The sequence below is a fragment of the Dama dama genome, chromosome 3 (genome assembly GCF_033118175.1).
Source record: "Dama dama isolate Ldn47 chromosome 3, ASM3311817v1, whole genome shotgun sequence".
Lineage (NCBI taxonomy): Eukaryota > Metazoa > Chordata > Mammalia > Artiodactyla > Cervidae > Dama > Dama dama.
Genome location: NC_083683.1, coordinates 27,906,341 through 27,924,950, shown reverse-complemented (window position 1 = coordinate 27,924,950; position 18,610 = coordinate 27,906,341). Strand labels below are relative to the sequence as shown.

The 18,610-nt window shown below is 36.9% G+C and overlaps 1 protein-coding gene across 1 annotated transcript in view; it reads right to left on the bottom strand.

The window, feature by feature from the left end:
• Positions 1 to 851: 851 nt before the first annotated feature.
• The window catches only part of PTPRQ (protein tyrosine phosphatase receptor type Q), a 237,221-nt gene continuing 219,462 nt past the window's right edge, over positions 852 to 18,610 (bottom strand). Inside the window, exons 40-45 of the mRNA XM_061122020.1 lie at positions 16,912 to 17,046; positions 16,335 to 16,460; positions 15,323 to 15,471; positions 11,243 to 11,378; positions 2,087 to 2,210; positions 852 to 1,840 (exon numbers count right to left, since the gene is read on the bottom strand). Coding sequence (XP_060978003.1) covers positions 1,803 to 1,840; positions 2,087 to 2,210; positions 11,243 to 11,378; positions 15,323 to 15,471; positions 16,335 to 16,460; positions 16,912 to 17,046 — 708 coding nt within the window. The 3' untranslated portion in view covers positions 852 to 1,802. The remainder of the gene's footprint in view (positions 1,841 to 2,086; positions 2,211 to 11,242; positions 11,379 to 15,322; positions 15,472 to 16,334; positions 16,461 to 16,911; positions 17,047 to 18,610) is intronic.

Genomic DNA, 18,610 nt, shown 5'->3' with positions numbered 1-18,610 from the left:
ACATGGGTCAACTCTATTCTGCTTTATATAGATACTGTCGAAAATGGACTTGCTTATGGATTGAACTATTCTTTTCTTATTTAATACATTTAAAAGTAGACTTCCAGTACATTCCACAGGTCTGTCTTCCATGAATACAAAAGTTCACATTCATATGTACTGGCTTACCACACGTTTTCAATGAGTGACACATGAAGCAAATTGAAGAACGTCTCAGTCCAATTTGAATATTTTAGAGTTCTCATCATTTCTTACTGTTTTCTCTAACTTTCTATAGAGTAAACTTTCTGGTTTACTTTCTGGCTGGAACATTAATGTATTTATTTACACACTCTTGCCATTAAAAAAAGCAGAAAGCGGAATTGCTGGGAAAACTAAAGGATTTAATTTCTTGGGTGATAAATTCAATTTTTAAAATTATTTACTATTTTTGAGTACCTTGGGAAATGATATATTACTTATACTACATTACATTATTGTAATTATATATAATATACTTCAGTTAAGATAATCATGAATTATATCTTAATATTTGATACAAAATCAAATTTTTGTTTTAAGGACCTCTGAAATCATGCTGCAAAGTAACTCAGTTCCTTAAAATTCAATTTTATTGGCCATTACATTTTCTATATGTGTATTCCAGAAGAAATAAACATACTATGATTCTTACCATAGAAGAAATAAAATAATACTATTTTATGACCCTTAATTGAAATCTATGACAATAATTTCATATAGTTCAAAACTTAGCACATTGTTACTATCTAACAAAAGGAGGGTGAGTTATTTTCTTTAAAAAAATCTCTAATTTGCTAGGGTCTAGTTAATTTTCTGTGTGTTCAGTTCCACCAAATATACTCCTCAATAATCAGCCTTAGGAAATGAAATAAAGATCATTTTATGTAATCTATTCAGAAGTGTCTGTTGGCACCACAGCAGCACATCATGGGTTTTCAAACTTGAGACACATTACCTTTTTATTACTGTTTTCATACATTTCTGCTGAAAAAATCCTTCAAAATTGTTATTAGGTTGAATACATATCTGTGGACAAATACTGATACATTTAACCATACAGTATAGTGGTACAGCTTGTTCCTGAAAACGTACAGATATATACAGGCTAGAAAAGTACCAGACAACTTCATATGATCAATTGCAGTGTTTAATTTTCCCTTCTGTTTTTTCAAGCTAAATATTACAGTGCAACTGAAATAGTCTAAGTGTATCCAAAGAGCTACTGTGTGTTGTATAAAGGCCAAGTGATCCGGGGAGTGTCGGGGGGGACTGTCAGCTGTTCGACATCATGAGATGGTATCTCAGCACTCAGAAAACAGAGGGTTCAAAACACAGGAGCTTACATGGAGGTACAGATCATTATGACAGTCCTGGAAGTTATCCACGAGAAAAGTCAACACCCTGGAGGCCAAAATAACACTACTGAATCAACATTTACAGCTTTTGCTCAAGATTGAATCTAATATGTAGGGAAAATTCACATTGAAGCATTAAGTATAATTTTATATTTGGCTCATTCCCCAAATACAGAATGGCTTCAGAAATCTCTTGGATATCTCTTTTTAAACGATTTAAGTTTATAATATTCTGTACAAAACAGACAACTATCTGGAATTAGCTATTTCCTAGGACTATTCATAAAATGTAAGTTTAGTAAGGCATAGTAAGAGCAGCATAGAGATTTACTTAAGGCTGTACATTTCAAATCAGAAGAATAAGGGGATAATTTTGGCCCCTGGGGTTTGAAAATATCTTCCAGTTGTAATCTTTGGTCTGAATATTTACATGGTGGTTTCTTCCCATTCAAGCTCAACATCACCTATAACATAAAAACATGCCATAAGAGAGAATTGAAGTTAACAGTTAAAAAGATTTAAATGTTTCATGATAAAAATATAATGTACATGGAAAGGCTATTATCCTGACTTGGATTAGAGAGAAATTAAAAAATTGATATGTTTGCTCGCCAAGCTTCTAAACCATTTTCAGCAAATGGTAATTATTGAATTAATTCTCCTGTTATAGGTAGTAAACTCGTAAGTTGACATACAGTGCCTCTGTTTACCTTCCATGGCATCCAGAGAGTCCATCTTCTGAAGTGCTGAATAGTTAACAAAACAGATGAGCTGATTATTTCCTTTACTCGATAAGAGATCCAGAACGCACTGATGTAAAAAGATATACTGTGCCTAGACACCAAAGAAAGGGTGGTTAAATAAATGGATGGGGTGGTGAGTTTTCTTAAAAGGAGGGGGGGGCTATACTTTTACAGTTAAAAGTAATATTGAATTCAACAAATGTTAAACAGCTAAGTTAAAGGCACACAATTCACCAAGTATATAAGTGATTTTCTGTCATTTCAAACATAAAGTTTGCTAACCTCCTGTGGGTTTTTTTTGTAGCTTCCAGTTTTTTTTTCTTTTTTTTAGTACTTGTCATTAAATACCAAGTGTTCATATATTCTTTCTTGCTGTGATTATAAAAACTAAAAAAAATTATATTCAAAATTTTTAATGTTTTTCCTGTTAGGCATAATTGAGTAATTTTTCTTATACTTTTCTTGTTAGAATGGCTTTTGGAATGTAGATGCTAAATTTACTTTCAAAATCTGTGACTGAGCATACCTACACACCAAAGGCACATGTAGAGTATGTTTAACATTTCTGTTAATCACCCAACATTTGGCCTATTTAATGTCAAGGATCTGGGGTCTCTGTAAATACAAGGCAGTTGACCACTGAGATATCCAGACTCGTAACATTTCATCTAAAGTTTGGAATAAATTCAGTACCACCTGAGTTCTTTAAGTTTATTCAATATAACGCAATGACCTGTTAGCATTTCTGGGTTTGGACTTTTCCAGAGGTTAGTTAAGGTTACAATCATAGAAAAGTACCCTCATTTTCACATAGGAAAGGTACCTGAAGTTAAAGGAATATAACCCAATGTTTGAGATAACACACATACACACTGACAACTGATTTAAATAGAATGTCCTCTAAGTGACCATCTTAAGAAGTTATATTTATATCTATTGCTAACTATACCTCAAAACCTTTTTGGAATTACACTATTGAGACGCTCTTCAGAAATTGCTGGTCATTATCAGGAAGACGTATTTCTTCGTGGATGACAAAATGTTTCCACAGACGTCTCATCAGTGGCATGTCAGTTCTGTGAGGACAGAACTCTGTCATATTCACTGCTATATTCCCATTGCTTGTAATAGTGGCTGGAATGTGGTAGTTGCGTAATGAATGTTTGTTGACTTAGCCTCATTTAATTCTTACAGTTAGTCGATCTTTACCATTTAAGGACAGGCTTGATTTGGGGAGCATACAGAAGTCATTAGAGATCAAGTTTGTATGTAAGAAGGATGATCAGGTTACATAATTCAATTTTGGTGAGAAAGGAATGGTTATAAGGGAATAAAAATTCTATTGAAATTGCTGTTGACATTCTTCTCAAGGTAATTCTAAAAGAATATTTTAATATGTACATCACACAGTAAGTAGCATTATTAGCAGAAATATATTAACATGATATAATTTCTTTGAAAACAGCATTCATGTAAATTTATGATTTCCGTTATTTAAAAAAAAACACATTTGAACTTGAAGTCACATTTGATATGCAAAACTTCAGACTGTCCAGGTCTCATCTTCTCCACTGGAAAGAATGATGGGTGTAAACTCTGCCAGCAGGGCAGGCTGAGCTCCACAGGGCAGTGCTACATGTTCCAAGATCTCTCTGCAGTGGTGTTATTGCCAAAGTGTCAGTGAAGAATTTAATTACAGTTTCTACCCTATGTAGTCCTGTTACCATAAGAATTAAATTTTTCTGATGTTCGGTTTCCTCATCTGGGGGATCGGAAAGGCTATGTTGTAAGATTTAAGGCCAGCCAGATAGTTAGACAGATCGACTGATCAATCGATCGATCTGGCAGCAAAAAGAAATACTAGGTACCCAAAATCATTTTTTTTTCTTCTTCTTCAGGAGTTTACATCAGTCAATTTTCAAGAGATCCAGAGCAGGAAAGGGATTTCATCCAGATTAACCTTTTTTGAGGCAGGAATAGTATCTCAGGGTATTATCTCACTGCAGAGTATTCTCTGAGAAGGCTCTTTCAGATCTCTTGGGGCTGCTGTGAACTGTGGCTTGGTACACAGGGAAAGAACTTTTGGTTATCCTTGCTTAAACCCCTCGGGTGTCTTTCCATGGTGCTATGTCACCGAGGTTCCCACCTCCTCACCCCTGGCCGTGACTACTGCCGTCTGTGCTGATACAGCGTTCTTCACAGACGTTGGGATCATACCCAAGTGCAATAGGAGAAAATAAGAAACCACTCTTGTGCAAGGCAATGCTGATTTGTAAGGACTGGAGCCAAGGTGTGGTCATTTCCCTTTTTTTCATCACAGAGAAAAGACAGTAGAGACCTTAGCTTCTGGGAACAAAGTCAGGTGAAAGACCGTTAGCTGTGCAGTACGATGTTTTAAGCAAGGATCTGAGAATTGTGACTTTTACAGAGTGGAGGCTAATTAGTAAACATGGATCTACCTTAATTTTATGAGTTCTTATGGAAAGGGTGGAAGTGAAAGTGTTAATCGCTTAGTCGTGTCCGACTCTTGACAACTCCATGGACTGTAGCCCACCAGGCTCCTCTGTTCATGGGATTCTCCAGGCAAGAATACTGGAGTGCGTTGCCTTTCCCTTCTCCAGGGGATCTTTCTGACCCAGGGATCGAACCTGGGTCTCCCACATTGCAGGCAGATTCTTTATCTGAGCCACCAGGGGAAGGTTACCTATACTTTTTATGGATACTGATGAAGATGTGCCTTGTGCTCAGGCGTGTCTGACTCTTTGTGACACCATGATTGTAACCAGCCAGGCTCCTTTATCGATGGGATTTTCCAGGCAGGAATACTGGAGTAGGTTGCCATCTCCTTCTCCAGGGGATCTTCCACATCCAGGCAGTGAACCTGTGTCTCCTGCATTGCAGGTAGAATCTTTACCTGCTGAGCCATCAGGGAAGATGAAGATGTATTTATCTCAAATATCCCAACTAATATTCATGACTTCTCCCTATTGATTCAGTGACTTTTATCAGGATTTTAATGACCCGCCACCTTTTTATCCCCCAAAGCAGTGGGCACAACTACATTGTCAGACATTTACTGCGTGCTGTGTATCTGTTGCATGCTTGGTGCTTGCAGATACTTACTTTTATTTAATACAATAAAATTGTGTAATAATTAGAGAAATAACTTAGAGAAGTTACTTAGAGAAATAACTTAGAGAAGTTAACTAAACAAAATCACAGAGCCAGAAATTAGCAGGACTGGAATCTGAACTCAATTCTCTGACTCCAAAATTCATGCTCTTCCCATGCCCCTACTCAGCCTACAACAGTTTCCCCTGGCTGGTTATTCCAGCACAATGTATGAAGTTTATAGTGTATATTGAGTACTAAATTGTGTGAAATTATTCACAAGCATTCTTGAGCACACTTGTTACAAAGTTTGGTTTCATGGAGCTGTACAACATGACAGAATCCAACTTTTATTATTTGAAGACTGAACCTAGTCTCCAGAAGGAAAGAAATCTTACTCATTCCCATCCTTTAACTCATCCAGGAAAGCCAACCCATCTTGATCAGTGCCAAGAACATTGCTCACCATGTACATGTGTACACCTAGGAACATGGAGGAAAACGTTACCTATTTATCCTATCCTCATGTTTTAATAATCACTAATAGTTGTATTGATATTGAAGCCCTTAAAAGATCCCTGGATAAGAACCAGCTACAAAATTTGTGGGGCTCACTACGAAGTGAAAAATGCGAGCTTCCTTCTTCAGAATTGGGGCTTCCCTGTGGTTCAGATGGTTAAGAATCTGCCTGCAATGCAGGAGACCAGGGTTTGCTCCCTGCGTCAGGAAGATCCCCTGGAGAAGGGAATGGCTACCCACTCCAGTATTCTTGCCTGGAGAGTTCCAAGGACAGAGGAGCCTGGTGGGCTACAGTCCATGAGGTTGCAAAGAGGTGACTTAACACTTTTCCTCAAAATTAATTAAGATTTTCAAAACAGTGATAGCAGGCATCAAATCAAGTACAAGGCCCTTTTGAGGGTGGGGACCCATGAGTTTGAATAGACTGCATACTCATGGAGCCAAGCCCGGCCACAAGTCACAGTCCATTTCTGAAGTTTTGTAAGGGAAGAGTGATGCTTCATTCATGTGTTCCCTTTCAGCATTTAAGGGAATGCATATGGATGACAGTACCTAGTTGTACTTAGCCATTACATAATTGAAGTGGCTTTAAAAGATTCCTATAAAAAGACTCAGGATTAAAGATATTATTTATCAGCAAAATACAAATGAATGACAAGAAAATGGTAGGACTAACATTTTTCATACACCTAGAATAACCATCTTATAGCCATACTAAGAGATGAAAACAACAATGTAATCAAATCTCTCAGTGAGCTAGATCACTTATAAAAACTATAAATAATTTAAACTATATATTTTAAGACCACTATTGACACAGAATTATTTTCTGCTAAGTATATTTTTTATCTTTTGAAAATACCTAATGATAATATAAGTAAGTATTAGTCACTTTGTTGCTGCTCAGTCATTCAGTCATGTCTGACTCTTTGTGACCCCATGGACTGCAGCACGCCAGGCTTCCCTGTCCATCACCAACTCCTGGAGCAAGTTTAAACTCATGTCCATCGAGTTGGTAATGCCATCCAACCATCTCATCTTCTGTCGTCCCCTTCTCCTCCCCAGTCGTGTCTGACTCTTTGCGACCCTGTGGACTATAGCCTACCAGGCTCCTCCGTCCATGGGATTCTCCAGGCAAGAATACTGGAGTGGGTTGCCATTTCCTTCTCCAGGGGATCTTCCCGACCCAGGGATCGAACCCGGGTCTCCCGCATTGCAGGCAGACGGTTTAACCTCTGAGCCACCAGGGAAGCCCCCTTCTTCTCCCACCTTCAGTCTTTCCCAGCATCATATTCTTTTCCAAGGAGTCAGTTCTTCACATCAAGTGGCCAAAGTATTGGAGTTTCAGCTTCAGCATCAGTCTTTCCAATGAATATTCAGGATTGCTATCCTTTATGATTGACTGGTTGGATCTCCTTGCTGTCCAAGGGATTCAAGAGTCTTCTCCAACACCACAGTTCAAAAGCATCAATTCTTTGGCCCTCAGCCTTTTTTTATAATCCAACTCTCACATCCATCATGTGACATGACTACTGGAAAATCCATAGCTTTGACTATATGGACCTTTTGTTGGCAAAGTAATGTTTCTGCTTTTTTTTGGTGGGGGTGGGGGTTTCTTATTTAAATTTATTTTTAAATTGAAGGATAATTGCTTTACAGACTTTTGTTGTTCTCTGTCAAATTTCAACATGAAACAGCCATAGATATACATATAAGCCCTCCGTTTGGGGCCTCCCTCCCGTCTCCCTCCCCACCCCACCCCTCTAGGTTTTTACAGAACCCCTGTTTGAGTTTCCTGAGACATACAGCAAATTCCTATTGGCTATATATTTCATATATGTTAATATATATGCTGCCTAGGTTGGTCATAGCTTCTCTTCCAAGGAGCAAGTGTTGTCTTTTAATTTCATGGCTGCAGTCAACATCTGCAGTGATTTTGGAGCCAAGAAAAGAAAGTCTGTCACTGTTTCCATTGTTTCCCCATCCATTTGCCATGAAGGGATGGGACCAGATGACATGATTTTAGGTTTTTGAATGTTGACTTTTAAGTGAGCTTTTTCACACTCCACTTTCACTTTCATCAAGAGGCTCTTTAGTTCCTCTTGGCTTTTTGCCATAAGGGTAGTGTCATCTGCATATCTGAGGTTATTGATATTTCTCCTGGAAATCTTGATTCCAGCTTGTGCTTCATCCAGCCTAGCATTTTGCATGATGTACTCTGCATATAAGTTAAATAAGCAGGGTGACAATATACAGCCTTGACGTACTCCTTTTCCAATTTGGAACCAGTCCACTGTTCCATGTCTGGTTCTAACTGCTGCTTCTTGACCTGCATACAGATTTCTCAGGAGGCAGGTAAGGTGGCCTGGTATTCCCATCTCTTGAAGAATTTTCTACAGTTTGTTGTGATCCACACAGTCAAAGGCTTTAATGTAGTCAATGAAGCACAAGTAGATGGCTTTTCTGGAATTCTCTTGCTTTTTCTATGATCCATGGATGTTGGAGATTTGATCTCTGGTTCCTCTGCCTTCTCTAAATCCAGCTTGAACATCTGGAAGTTTTCAGTTCATATAATGTTGAAGCCTGGCTTGGAGAATTTTGAGCATTACTTTGCTAGCATGTAAGATGAGTGCAATTGTTCGGTAGTTTGAATATTCTTTGGCATTGCCTTTCTTTGGGATTGGAATGAAGACTGACCCTTTCTAGTCCTGTGGTCACTGCTGAGTTTTCCAAATTTGCTGGCATATTGAGTGTAGCACTTTCACAGCATCATCTTTTAGGATTTGAAATAGCTCAGCTGGAATTCCATCACCTCCACTGTATTTGTTCATAGTGATGCTTCCTAAGACCCACTTGACTTCATGTTCCAGGATGTCTGGCTCTAGGTGAATGATCACACCGTCATTGTTATCTGAGTCATTAAGATCTTTTTTGTACAGTTCTTCTGTGTATTCTTGCCACCTCTTCTTAATCTCTTCTGCTTCTGTTAGGCCCATATCGTTTCTGTCCTTTATTGAGCCCATCTTTGCATGAAATGTTCCCTTGGTATCTCTCATTTTCTTGAAGAGATGTGTAGTCTTTACGATTCTATTGTTTTTCATCTGTTTCTCTGTACTGCTCTGTTTGGAAGGCTTTCTTGTCTCTCCTTGCTATCCTTTGGAACTCTGCATTCAGTTGGGTATATCTTTTCTCCTTTGGCTTTCACTTCTCTTCTCTTCTCAGCTATTTGTAAGGCCTCCTCAGACAGCCACTGTGCCTTTTTGCATTTTTTTTCTTAGGGATGGTTTTGATCACCACCTCCCGTATAATGTTACAAACCTCCATCCAATAGTTCTTCAGGCACTTTGTCTATCAGATCTAATCCCTTGAATCTTTGTCACTTCCACGGTATAATCATAAGTGATTTGATTTAGGTTATACCTGAATGGTCTAGTGGTTTTCCCTACTTTTTTCAATTTAAGTCTGAATTTGGCAATAAGGAGTTCATGATCTGAGCCACAGTCAGCTCCCGGTCTTGTTTTTGCTGACTGTATAGAGCTTCTCCATCTTTGGCTGCAAAGAATAAAATCGATCTGATTTTGGTATTGACCATCTGGTGATGTCCGTGTATACAGTAGTCTCTTGTGTTGTTGGAAGAGGGCATTTGCTATGACCAGTGAGTTCTGTTAGCAAAACTGTGTTAGCCTTTGCACTGCTTCGTTTTTTCCATCACGGCCAAACTTGCCTGTTACTGCAGGTATCCCTTGACTTCCTACTTTTGCATTCCAGTCCTCAGTCATGTCCAGCTCTTTTCAACCCCACTGACCATAGCCCGCCAGGCTTCTCTGTCCATGGAATTCTCCGGGCAAGAATACCAGAGTGGGTAGCCATTTCTTTCTCCAGGGGATCTTCCCAACCCAGGGAATCAAGCCCAGGTCTCCTGCATTGCAGGCAGATTCTTTACAGACTGAGCCACACCATCACTATTAGCAAAGTTGTCATAATTGCTTATTTGACCTTTACCTCATGGTTTTCAATTTATTTGTGTATACTTTATAATATACATAATTGCCCAATCTACATTTTAAAAATATGTATGTATTTTTATGTGTGTATGTATTTGTCGCTCTTTGCCACCCCACAGACTGTAGTCTCCCAGGCTCCTCTGTCCATGGGATTTCCCAGGCAAGAATAGTGGAGTGGGCTGCCATTTCCTTCTTCGGGATATCTTCCCCACCCTGGGATCAAAGCTCGGTCTCCTGCATTGTAGATAGATTCTTTACCATCTGAGCCACCAGGGAAGCCCAGGAATTGAAATGCTGAAACTTTTCTCCTGAAAGGGTTGTACATTTTGAAAAGTTTGGTTGTCTCTGATCTAGAGCCACATCTTCCTGAGAACATTAATGTTCCATGATTTGGTGTTACATGTTTTGGGGTCAAAAGGGTTCAAGGATACCATAGTCATAGAAGTTTGGGAAATGTTGTTCACAAGGGCTCTGTATTTATAAATGTCAATGCACATTAGCATAGAGGCTCTAAGAAATTTTCTCAAACTTATTTTAGCAAAGAGCCTGTTTTCTACCACTTCTAACGGCTGTAAAGCCACTTATGTTTTCTAGTTGGTACCCTAGAAAATACCATTATAGAAGATCTGCATATTTACTGTGAGAAAAATCTGTGTAGTATAAAAATCAATCCAAAGATATGAGAAGAACATCCTCATATAATTAGACAGATTGGGGTTTGAATTTTGGCTCTGACACTTATAACCATTGAATGTCACTTAAATTCTTGGAACATCTGCTTCCCTATTTGTAAAGAAGAGCCAGTTATACCTAGCCTATTGATTAGTTTCACTGGACCTGCTTTACAAATAAAGAATTAAATGAGATAATACATGTAAATGATCTAGTATAGTACCTGGAACCTACTAAACACTCAGTAGAGGGGTCTCAGTTTCATTACCATTATACTGTGAGATTTCTTTTATGACAGAAATCTAGATTTTAAAAATACCTTTGCTTCCAAACCAAAACAACCAAACAAAGACTCTCAGATAGTTGATAATATCCTGTAACAAACATTATTAGTATTAATATACAAAAGGGATAAATATGGACAAGTGAAATACATAGACCAACATAATAGTTAATATTTTAAACTTTTCCCAATTACAACTTCTAGCATGTTTATGAAAGAAATTAATTTGATTCATTTTCTGTGCTTCCCAAGCACTAAAGACAAATCTCTTTTCTACATGCCTATCAGCACAAACAAGCTAGGATGAGTCATCAGTAATGGTGCTGAAGGGTTACTGGGACATGTGGATCAGTTCTCCTATAATCTCCATCAGCTGCCAGCCCCAAGCCCTCACCCCCACCCCAGAGGTTTATAACATAAGAAAAGAGTGTCTACTTTGTAGCCATAGTCCATGTCTAACCAGATTGGTGCCACTGAGGTCCTCCCAGGAAAAATTCTAGAGCTGACACTGCTTGCAGTTTTAGATTATCTTACCAGGTTTTGTACCATACACATTCTTTCGCTTCTCAGTTCAGCTACTAATCCATATATATCCACAAAATCATGATCATTTATATGTTGTGTTAAGTGGTCCAGAGCAATAAAAACTCCAGTTCTTCCAACTCCAGCACTGTAGGAAGAGTGAAATGACATACAAATTATTCAGCAAAAAGGTTGTTCATGTGGATGGTGATGAAGAAGATAAACTATGGTAGCAATCAATTACATATAGTTTCTTTCTTATTTGGAAGTGGATTTTCTTTGGAGTTTCTTTGCACTTATATTGTTCCCAAGACTGTTGAGAAGGAGAAAGATGATTATCTTTAACACGCTATCAAATATTGGAGTGTTTTTAAACCAATTGACACCCATGGCGGAGTCAAGTCAATGTATGGCAAAACCGATACAATGTTGTAAAGTAAAATAAATAAATAAATTAAAAAATAAATAAATAAATAAACCAGTTGAACTTTTCCTCTTCTTTCATAATGTTTTAAGAGGTATAGTTGGAGAAGTACAGGAAATATTTTTAAAAAATCACTGAAAAATCTTAGCACCAGAAACTTTGAATATATTTTTGGTTGCCAGTAGGGATGTTAAACATGGAAAATGTCAACTGTTTAGCCCAGATAGCACTTCTTCTACATCATATTGATAAATAGACTCTCGTGTGTTCTTTTCACTTTCCCTAGAATTTCCTTTTCCTTCCATAGATAATGACATTGGAAAGCTATTTCCTTTTAAGAATTTAGTTTAATACTGAAGGACAGTATGTGCTCCATATAAACTGTTAATTGATAAACCTGACAAGATTTATTCAGAAATTCCAATTAGAAAGACAAGACTCCTATGTACTTAAATGGTTAATATAGGAAGTAAATCTGAAAAAAAGGCATTTGAAAGGCCACCTTGTCTTACAAATGTCACTTTGAAAAGTACAAAACAATACAGAAACGTAAAGAATAGTTGAATGTCAACAGTGCCTGTGAGTCAACCTAAGAAATAGCATTACAACATAACTCTGAACACGATAACATATATTATGCCCCAGCAGAGTAATTTAGTCATTACATTGTTAGTATACTTAGAGTGTCAGACACTGCCCTAGGCATCTGGGGTGCAGGAGTGAACCACACAAAGTCTCCAATACTTACAGAGCTTAGATTCTAGAGGAGGAAGGATGAGAGTCCACACAAAAAAGAAACGCGTAAGGTATGCCCAGTGGTGATAAGTGCTACGTGTGTGTGCGCTCAGTCATGTCTGACTTTGCAGCTCTGTGGCCTGTAGCCTGTCAGGCTCCTCTGGCCATGAAACTTTCCAAGCAAGAATACTGGAATGGGCTTCTGCTGCTGCTGCTAAGTCACGTCAGTCGTGTCCAACTCTGTGCGACCCCATAGAAGGCAGCCCACCAGGCTCCTCTGTCCCTGGGACTCTCCAGGCAAGAGCTGGAGTGGGTTGCCATTTCCTTCTCCAGTGCGTGAAAGTGAAGTCGCTCAGTCGTGTCCAACTCTTAGCAACCCCATGGACTGTAGCCTACCAGGCTCCTCCATCCATGGGACTCTCCAGGCAAGAATACTGGAGTGGGTTGCCGTTGCCTACTCCGACTGGAATGGGTTGCCATTGCATAATCCAGGGGATATTCCCAACCCAGGGATCGAACCTGCATCTCTTGCATCTCCTGCATTAGCAGGCAGATTCTTAACTACTTGCGTCACCTGGGATGCCCAAAAAGTGCTATGGTGAAAGATAAAAATTAAGGAGATAAAAGGTGATAGGGAAGGACAGGGTCATCAGAGACAGATTCTCTGACACTGAAATTTGAGTAGGGTTAGAAGTGCACCATGTTGGTACACGGGAGAGGAGGATACGGCCAGAAGGTGAGGGAAGAGAACAGATTTGACTGGGAGGGTGTTCTGCATGTTCAAAGAAAAGCAAGGAGACGGGGAGGGGGTGGTGGTGGCGTGAATGTGTGGAGAGGTGATGGGGGGCATGGATCAGAGTATTTGCTGTTGGATTGGATGTAGAATGTGAGAGGAAGTGGAGAGTCAAGGATGAGTCTAGGGTTTCTGGGCAGAGCAGGATGGACTGCTGTTGACCAAGATGGGATGAGAAGGAGTGAGTTTGGAGATGGGCCCAAGCATTTTATTTTGGACACATTACATTTTCAGAATATTGTGGTCATTTTATTAATAGGTTGTCATGTTGAACTGGAAGCTAAATGTATAGGTCAAAAGCTAAAGTGAGAAGTTGGGGTTGGCTGTGATCATTTAGGAGAAAGTTTTAAAATGATACTTAAAGATTATTAATGTAAGCATACTTTTTTCTACTTTTTTATCTAAGTCACAAAGGATGAGGCTACTCTTTTTGAGTCTAGAAGAGAGAAGGTACTTTACTTTTCTAGTGAATTTTTAAATCCACGATTATAATCCAGTGGCAGTGTATATGTAAAATAGGGAGACATTGCAGGCAGCTTATTATCCACTTTAATCATCAATAATGCCAGTTGAAAATCAATCACTGACTTTAAAAGCAAAATGTACCAGTCTGTTAAAATTTTTATGTGTATGGAGAGTATATGGAGTTGGGAGGGTAAGAATGAGGTTTTTACTTTTAATTTTATATGTTTTTAAATGTGAAAAAGATATCTCATAATGAGGACACTTGTATGTATTACTCTTACAATTTAAAAAATCTAAAATATTCCTGGAAAATGTAGACGTATTTAAATTATGTGTTGAGTTTCTTCATCTAAATAAAAGTTTAAAAACTGGATGGATTAATATTTTATTAAATATTAACTACATTAATTATAATATATATATATATCCCCGTTAGAATAATTATCCATCAATTGATTTTGGAGTTATTATAATTAATAACTACTTTGTTAATGTGGTTAAAAATCATTACTTAAATGTTTATTGTAACAAAAGATACATGACAGAATTTACCATTTTAACTGTATTTAAATGCACAGTTTAGTGGGATTAAGCACATTCACAGTCTTATGCAACTATCACCAATATCTGTTTCTAGACTATTTCCATAATCCCAAAAAGAATCTCTATACCCATTAAACAGTAACTCTCCATTTCTCTTAAGTCCCTGGAAACCACAATTGCACTTTATGTCTCTATGTTTTTACCCCCTTTTTAGGTACCTCATTTAAGTAGAATCATTAAACAGGATTATCACCCACTTTTTCTCTAATTTACAAACTACAACTGTTGAAGAGACTCATGCTGAGATTAATTTAGATGCAACATGTTAGAAAGCATAAATTATATCAGTATGTCCAGAACTCTGAATTCTAAACAATTGTGAGCTTTATTTTTGAGGGGGAGTATTGGTGTTTCAGTGGTATAAAATACCAATGAAAATAAAAGTGAAAACCTTAATTTTTTCTATTTATCATGTTTAAAGAGCTAGGTCGAAGAAAGATATTTGAATAGTTTGCAAAAATTTAGAATCATGCTTGGGTTGGTCACTTAATTTGATCTTTATTTTAAAGTTCATTTTCTTTAAATCTTTGTAACTCAAATCTCGGAAGTTGTTTTAACAAAAAAGTTTAAGTTAATATAGTAGACTAATCTCAATTGAAATAATGAAGGATCAAGAGTTTATTCATAAAACTCAAAAGATTCTACACACCCACACTCATTTACATCAGTAGTGGGCTACAATTTTTTATACATTTTAAGGATTTTGAGAGGTATAATCCAGTAAAGATTTCATAAAAATTCTTGTATGAGGATATATATATTTTGTCTTCCTTTTAGCCACAGTCATTACTCATTTTATCTCTGCCATCTGACCTTTTATAAAACTACATCTTGATTTGTTATAGCCAGTAAAATATCTGAAAACTAAAAGCTTTTATCTCTGTCGTCTAACCTTTTATAAAACTACATCTTGATTTGTTATAACGAGTAAAATAACTGAAAACTAAAAGCTGGATTGAATCTACATTAATATTCTACTAGAAAATCAATAGTGTCATGATAACATAAAGGTCACATTGAGTTTAAATCCTGTTTCGAGTATTTCACAAAAGGTTCTGAAAACCTTTCTTACCTGCAGTGAACAATCATGGGTGTGGTATCATGTGCCCTGCTTGCTCGAACCAGTTTCACAAAGTGAAGAAGAGGGGTGCTGTTCTCAGGAACCCCATGCTCAGGCCAAGCAGTAAAGTTGCACTGTCGAATGGTCATGCAATCCCCATGCTAGACAGAATGATGTATTAAAGACACATGATAAAGTTACTTAAGCATCACAGCGAAGTCTGAATGTAGCTGACTCCCCAGGTTTTCAAGGTGATCTTTTAAAATGACAGTTTACAAAACAAAGAAACTGTGGTTTCTTGATTTCCTATAAGAGAAGTCTTCTGCTGTTGCTGCACTACAGAAAATTGCCTTTCAGTATGAATGCAAACAATGAGCATGATTGTTGCACATCTTGCAAACAGATGATTATGTAGGGTATTTACATTCAACGTAGTGTAACATTTTGTAACACCAGAATAGTGGGTTTTGAACAGTTTTGACCTAACAACTTAAATAAACATGCTCACAAATCATTCAGAACACTAGTATTGAGTATCTGATAATGTCAGAAAGTATAAAGATCCTTATATCATTTTCTATGTGTATAGATATTTACATAATAAAGGCGGGATCTCTATGTTATTGATTCTGTATTAGTTCTGGATTAAATAGAAAATCCAATGATTAAGATATAGATAGAGACCTGTGATTTCAGAAATTCCTGTTTTAAATAAAATTTTACAGTTTCTTCATAAAATAAGATAAACCTAGTGATCCAGTTGTTTCTTCCTGTTTCCTTCCTTGTTTACCTAAGAATTTGATATTAACTAGTTAATATAAACTTCAAGTAATTTGGAATTAAACATCATGACATAGATATTGAAGGCAAATGCCAACTCAGAACTTCTATTTTGAAGATAATAGAAAAGCATTACTGAATATACAGAAATATGTCTAGAAATTAATTTTACTTTAGACATTTAGAGCATTCATATTTTTTATCATGTTTGACTTCCCCCTTCCCTTTTTTTTTTTTTTTTTACCCTTTCAATTTTCAGATCTCTGATGGTCCAGTCTATTTGAACATCCTCCATTAGTTTTGTAATCACTATATCTCCAAAGACAGTAACTGGTTTGTTGTCCTCTGGCCAATATTGATGACATCTGATCTGTAGTCAAGAGAAAATTCACCAGTTATAAGAACCATTTTATATATATATAAATATATATATATAAAAATATATATATATAGTTCAAAGTTATTCCTACTAAGGTGTAACTGCCTTATACATGCCCCAGTCGTTGATACGTCAGAGTATTAGCTAAAATTGTCACACATGTGCTAAGTCACTTCAGTCGTGTCTGACTTTGCAGCCCTATGGACTGTAGCCCACCAGGCTCCTCTGTCCAAGGGATTCTCCAGGCGAGAATACTGGAGTGGGTTGCCATGCTCTCCTCCAGGGGATCTTCCTGATCCAGGGATTGGACTCTCCTGCATCTCCTGCTTTAGGAGGCATGCCTGTTCTTTACCACTAGCGCTACCTGGGAAGCCCAACATCACACATAAATTAACACAAATGTAAAATAAAGGTTTTGTGAAAAGCTTTTCAAATAACTTACCCGCCCTTTTTCAAAACACTGTGTTAGCATTACTAATGTTTTTGCTCTGGTTTCCCACACCATTCTCCAAAAGTCCCCAACTGTTCCTGGTAATGGACCTTGAGTAGCAATAAATTCATTTGGACATAAGTAGCCCTAGAATGATATAGTTACAACATTGCATCAATATTTACATGTATACATAATACTTTTTAGTTTTTGAGACATATGAAAACATACTAGTTGTAAGATAACCTAATATTCTAAAATAATGTATATTTTTGAATGCTAAAAGATACTCAAATTTCCAATATTAATTTTAACCTCATAATGTAATATACAACTAGCTGTTCTTAAAGTTTATTTCTAACTTTGAATAAAAGAGTAAGGATGAATAATAATAATACCACTTTGTGGCAGACAATATGTTAAATATCTTTCAATTAATCTATTTCTTATTAAAAAAACCTTATGAATTAGTACTGTTATTATCCTCAATTTACAGATGAAGATGGAAGCTAAAAAATGTGAATTTGCTCAAGGTCTCACAGTAAGATAGTCTGGATCCAGAGCCAGCTGTCTTACCCACTCCACTAGCTATTGTTATAAATTTAAAGAATGTGCAGATGTTTTCATATATTCCTGCAAGAAATTATCTACATAAATGATGGTATTAGTAATTATTCTCCAGAGCTTAAAACCAAGAGTAATGTGGAGATAATAATAAGATTCACTTAACTATTGTAGGACCTGAGATTTGGCTCAACCCTGTTACGACAGCTCTTGTCCGTTTTATCAAGTTGTTCTAAACTTGGTCTATTCACCTGGATGTAAGCATGCCATGTGAGTAGCATCTATGGATTTTTCTTAAAGTTTATGTATAAATTTTTAAAAAGGAATGGAATTACATCTATTTCAAACATCGAAATATTTTGAGGAATGAGGTTTAAGGGTGAATTTTATTTTTAAATTGAATTGTCTCAGTAGCCAGAGAATAGAGTATTACACAGAATAGTATACATCTTAAAGTTCAAGTGGTCCTAAAATCTAATCCAACCAGTTTATTTTACTTTGAAGAATGGTGAGCCACTTTAGGTGATTTTTCCCAAATCACAGTGCTAGTCAATGACGGTTTCTGGAACAAAACCTTCAGTCTCTTAAAAACAAACAAAAACTATGTGCTGAAGCATTTCTGTTTCCAGTCTCAGTTGAAATACTTGAGTATGTAATTAATTCTATTGTAAAGGGTTTTTTTGCTTTTGTTTTTTTTTTTAGGTTAAATAGTACTATACAATCAATGTAGGATGTTAGGAAAATTCAGAAATATATATTAAAAAATGTGGAGTTCATCTGTAATCTCACTATCCAGAATGAAGACCATTAATATTTTAATTTCTTTACAGCCTTTAAAATGCACATTCCTCCATTCAAATAATATTTATGAGTGATCACTGTGTGCCAGGCACTATTCTAGGAACTGAGGATTCATCATCGACTAAAATTCCTACCCTGATTTGTCTTGTATTCTAGTTAAGGGAAATAGACATTAAATCTGTTAACAGGTCTATTAAATGAGCAATTTACATAGCTTTTTTAAAGTGATAAATGGTATGAGAGAGAATTTCAGAAAACAGGGTGTTCAGAAAAGGCTCATTGGTGAAATTTGAGGAAAGACTTGAAGCAGAAAGAGGTAAGCCCTTCAAGAGTTGGAGAAAAAGTG